Raw genomic sequence first — 4,750 nt, forward strand, 5'->3', positions numbered from 1 at the left:
CTGCAATTTAAGCCTACAGGTAGTTTAGGAAAGCATGTCTAAGTGATTAAATACCTTTACTTGTTTAAACTTCTTTATTTGAATTCTGTGCAGCATGCTAGGTTAGAAATACCCGTTTTACCTCGGTATGAAATTTGATTTAATTGAATATTTTTTGTGTTGCTGATGTATGTTTACTTTGGGACTACGAGACGATATCCCAGGAGATCCCCCTGCTTGTTTACTTTGGGACTACGATTAGTATTCCAGTAGACCCCCCTGCACATTTAAGATTGGGACTACGGGACAACACCCGGTAGATTCCCCATACTGGATATTTACTTTGGGACTATGGATTTAGTATTCCGGGAGTTCCCTTGCACATTTGCGTTTGAGACTACTGGACAGTATCCCGGGAGATCCCTTGTGGATATTTCTGTATACTGAGTTAGATTCTTTCTGTGTTTTTATCTGATATAGACTATTAGCGCTTTAATTATATTGTCGTATTCTATACTGTTTTACCTTGTTTCTCACCTATAATCAGTAGGGCCTTGACTTTCCTTATCACTACCCGACCGAGGTTAGGCTTGGCACTTACTAAGTACCATTGTGGTGTACTCATGCCCTTCCTGTGCATGTTTTTAATGTGCAGATCCAAGTTCTTTGGCTCAGCCCTACCATCCTTGAGACGAGGCGATTCTTAAGAGACTTTGAGGTATATCTTCCGCGTCTGCAGACCGAGGAATCCCTCTCCATTCTTTCTTGTAGTTACAGCCCTTCTGTATTTACTTTGATTTAGACATTTTGGAGTTAGAGCATTATGTAGTATCCATAGCTTGTGATTTCATGAGATTCTGGGTTTTGGGAGATCTTTTCAGTTGAAAGTGTGTATTTGTATATGCCGAGAGACATCTTAAACTTTTTCATTATGTTTATCTGCATTTTCTATTAGTTTTTATCTGTTGTTTTCCTTTTTCCGCAAATTGTTAGGCTTACCTAGTCGTAGAGAGTAGGTGCTATCACGATAGTTCACGGAGAGCGAACTGGGGTTGTGACAAAGATGATAATAATGAAGAATCAGGAGAACGTGGATTCTCAGGAAACAAAGGACCAGATAAAGAAGAAGACTCAGATCAACTTGGTCTCATGGCAGACGAGGGAACTAGTGAGGTACATCCCTCCAATTGCCCTAATTATTATAAACTTCAAGAATTTATTGATATTGCTCTTACAGATATTGAAAGAGTTCTAAATGAACTTAGAAAGATTCAAACAAAAAAGAAAGAGTGGGCCCTGAAGCTAGAAATTTGTGCAATTGAACGTGATACGCTATAGGAAGAAGTTAATGAACTTCAACTTCAATTGAATGGATTGCAAAAATCCACTAGTCATAGTTCAGTCAAATCTAATCAGACTGTTCATCACAATAGAAGAAATTTCATGCATGTTCCTTTTGTGGTAAAAATGGCCATAATACTAACCAATGTAGGAACAAAATCAAAGCAGAAAAAGACTATGAAAATTCTAATAGTATGTCTTGTTTTTATTGCGGTAAAAGGGGTCACACCTCAAATCGTTGCAGGTTCAAGGATGATAGGAGATAGGTTTGGCGACCTAAATCTTCAAATTAATCTAACACTCAGCATTCTTACCATTCAGGACCCAAGGAAGCTTGGGTACCTAAAAATAAGTAATTTTATTTTGCAGGAACACTGCAAGAAGAATTAAAAAGGAAAATAGTATCTCGACAGTGCGTGTTCCAGACACATGATTGGTGACAAACAATTGTTCAAGACAGTCACCAAACTAGATGGAGGAACAGTTACATTTGGAGACAAATCCAAAGGAAATGTAATTGGTGTTGATAAAGTTCCTCTGAGCTCAACATGTGATGTAGATGAAGTCTACCTGGTTGATGAACTTGGCTACAATCTTCTCAACATTAATCAACTATGTGACAATAACTATGAGGTTTGTTTTAAGAAACATGGTTGGTTTATAGAAGATGAATCAGGTAAAGTTATTCTTTCAGGTAACAGAGATAGAAACGTCTACACTATTAGCAACTTAGATAATCTTGGGGATCAAATCTGTCTTGCTTCCATAATTGATGATCCCTGGGTCTGGCATAGAAAACTTGGTCATGCCAGCATACATTCTATTCAAAAGTTTTCTAAATATGATCTCGTTATTGGACTTCCAAAACTAAATTTTTCAAAGGATCATATTTGTGATGCATGTCAACTAGGAAAATAAACTCGCCCATCTTTCAAAATCAAGAATTTTGTTTCCACCTCAAAACCTCTCCAACTATTGCATATGGATTTATTTGGTCCAACTAGAACTACTAGCATAGGTGGTAGGAAATATACTTTTGTTATTGTGGATGATTTCTCTAGATTTACCTGGGTTATGTTTTTAAGTCATAAAGATGATGCTCTAAAGAATTTTAAAGTTTTCTATAAGAAGGTTCAACGAGAAAAAGGTTACTACATCTCTTCTATCAGAAGTGATCATGGAGGAGAATTTGAAAGTAGAGCTTTTGAAAACTTTTGCAACGATAAAGGAATCTTTCACAACTTCTCTTCACCAAGATCTACACAACAAAATGGAGTAGTAGAGCGTACAAATAGAACCCTACAGGATATGGCAAGAACCATGATTGTGAAAAACTCCCTACCTCACCATTTCTGGGCAGAAGCGGTAAGCACAGCATGACGTATCATCAATATGTGTCTGATTCGACGAATCCTTAAAAAGACATTGTATGAATTTTGGAATGTTTAGAAACCAAATATTAGCTATTTTTACCCTTTTGGATGCAAATGCTTTATTCACAACTATGGAAAGGACAATTTGGGTAAGTTCGATCCTAAAAGTGATGAAGGTATATTTCTTGGTTACTCTCATTCAAGTAGATCATATAGAGTTTATAATAAAAGAACGCTTTGCATTAAAGAATCAATTCATGTTGTTTTTGTTGATACTAACTCTTGCCCAAGGAATGAAAAACTTCCTGAAGATGAGGAAATCCCCTTTGTCCCTAAATTTGTCACTACAAGAAAGGATCATCAAAGTGAGTCAGCCAATCTGCAAATTCAACCAGTTGAAGAGTTTGTAGAAATTCACGAACCATCTCAAACAGATCAGTCGACTAATGTAGAAAGAGATACTCCCTCAAACACTCAAAATGAATGGAAAAGCGAAACTGGATATCCTCACAAATTCATTATAGGAGATCCATAGGAAGGAATCACTACAAGAAGATCTCAGAAGAATAAATCTCATGTTTCTCTTATTTCTCAACTTGGCCAAAGAAAGTGGATGAAGCTCTGAAAGATACTCACTGGATAAGTGTTTTGAAAGAGGAACTAGATCAATTTGAAAGAAATAAAGTATGGTAAATTGGTTCCAGTACCTTCAAACTCCTCCATCATTGGAACTAAATGGGTATTCAAAAATAAATTGAATGAATCTAGTCAAGTGGTTCGAAATAAAGCAAGATTGGTTGCTCAAGGATACTCCCAACAAGAAGGAATCGACTATGATGAAACCTTTGCTCCTGTATAAAGACTCGAATCCATTCAAATATTACTTGCTTTCGCTGCTCACAAAGGATTCAAGCTGTTTCAAATGGATGTTAAAAGTGCATTCCTAAATGGCTCATCTCTGAAGAAGTATATGTGAGCAACCATTAGGATTTGCAAACGTCACCTTTCTTGATCACGTATACAAGCTGACTAAAGCTTTGTATGGTCTCAAACAAGCTCCGCGTGCCTGGTATGAAAAGTTAATTTTTTTTTTTAAATCAAGGGTTCAAAATAGGTAATATCGATGCAACTCTATTTATTAAGCATTCTAGTATAGGTAATCTTATTACTCAAATTTATGTTGATGACATTATATTTGGTAGTCCTAACTCTATTTTATGTGAAGAATTTGCTCTTTCCATGAAAGGAGAATTCAAAATGAGCATGATGGGAGAACTGGCATTCTTTCTCGAACTTCAAATCAAACAGTCTCCTAAAGGAATTTTTATTAGCCAAACCAAGTATACTAAGAAGCTTATTAAAAAGTTTGGCATGGAAAATGCAAAGTCAATCGGTACTCCAATGAGTCCAACAATAATGCTCGATGAAAACATCAATGGAAAAAAGGTTGATGAAATCATGTATAGAAGGATGATTGGATCCCTATTGTATCTCACTGCTAGTCGACCAGATATCATGTTCAGTGCATGCAAGTGTGCAAGATTTCAGTCGGCTCCTAAGGATTCCCATCTCACTGCTGTTAAACGAATTATTATATATCTAATTAGTACTTCTGATCTAGGATTATGGTATGATCGTTCTAACAATTTTACTTTAAAAGATTTTTCAGATGCAGATTGTTGATACCCAATTTTTCCCATAATATTTTCAGAACTATGCCTGGGCATCAATTAGTATTTTTCATACAATTTCTGCATTTTAAAAATATTTTAACTAATTTCTACCAACATTTATTTTATAAAAAAACAATCACTAATTGCATCACAAATAGTTTTATAATAATTTTTGTGGCTTAATTCTATTATTTGCATTTGTACCAAGTTTCAGTTATTGCACAAATAGCCACATTTGTATTTTTAGAATGCAACTGTAATTACTTTGCAACTATAGTCTATGCATGCATTATTACATTATTTTACTTGAAAATAGCCTTTATATTTTTTAAAATATTAAGTAATTATTTTACAATATTTCCAGGCACAAAAATCATTTTTATA

The 4,750-nt window shown here is 35.2% G+C and overlaps 1 protein-coding gene across 1 annotated transcript; it reads left to right on the forward strand.

Moving 5' to 3' along the window:
• Positions 1 to 1,749: 1,749 nt before the first annotated feature.
• LOC107777540 (uncharacterized) lies at positions 1,750 to 4,376 on the forward strand. Its single transcript, XM_016597582.2, has 5 exons — positions 1,750 to 2,103; positions 2,452 to 2,685; positions 2,770 to 3,095; positions 3,658 to 3,762; positions 3,896 to 4,376. The coding sequence occupies exons 1-5, from the start codon at positions 1,750 to 1,752 to the stop codon at positions 4,374 to 4,376; spliced, it is 1,500 nt and encodes a 499-aa protein (XP_016453068.2).
• The last annotated feature ends 374 nt before the right edge of the window (positions 4,377 to 4,750 follow it).

The sequence above is a fragment of the Nicotiana tabacum genome, chromosome 16, assembly GCF_000715075.1.
Source record: "Nicotiana tabacum cultivar K326 chromosome 16, ASM71507v2, whole genome shotgun sequence".
Classification (NCBI taxonomy): Eukaryota; Viridiplantae; Streptophyta; class Magnoliopsida; order Solanales; family Solanaceae; genus Nicotiana; species Nicotiana tabacum.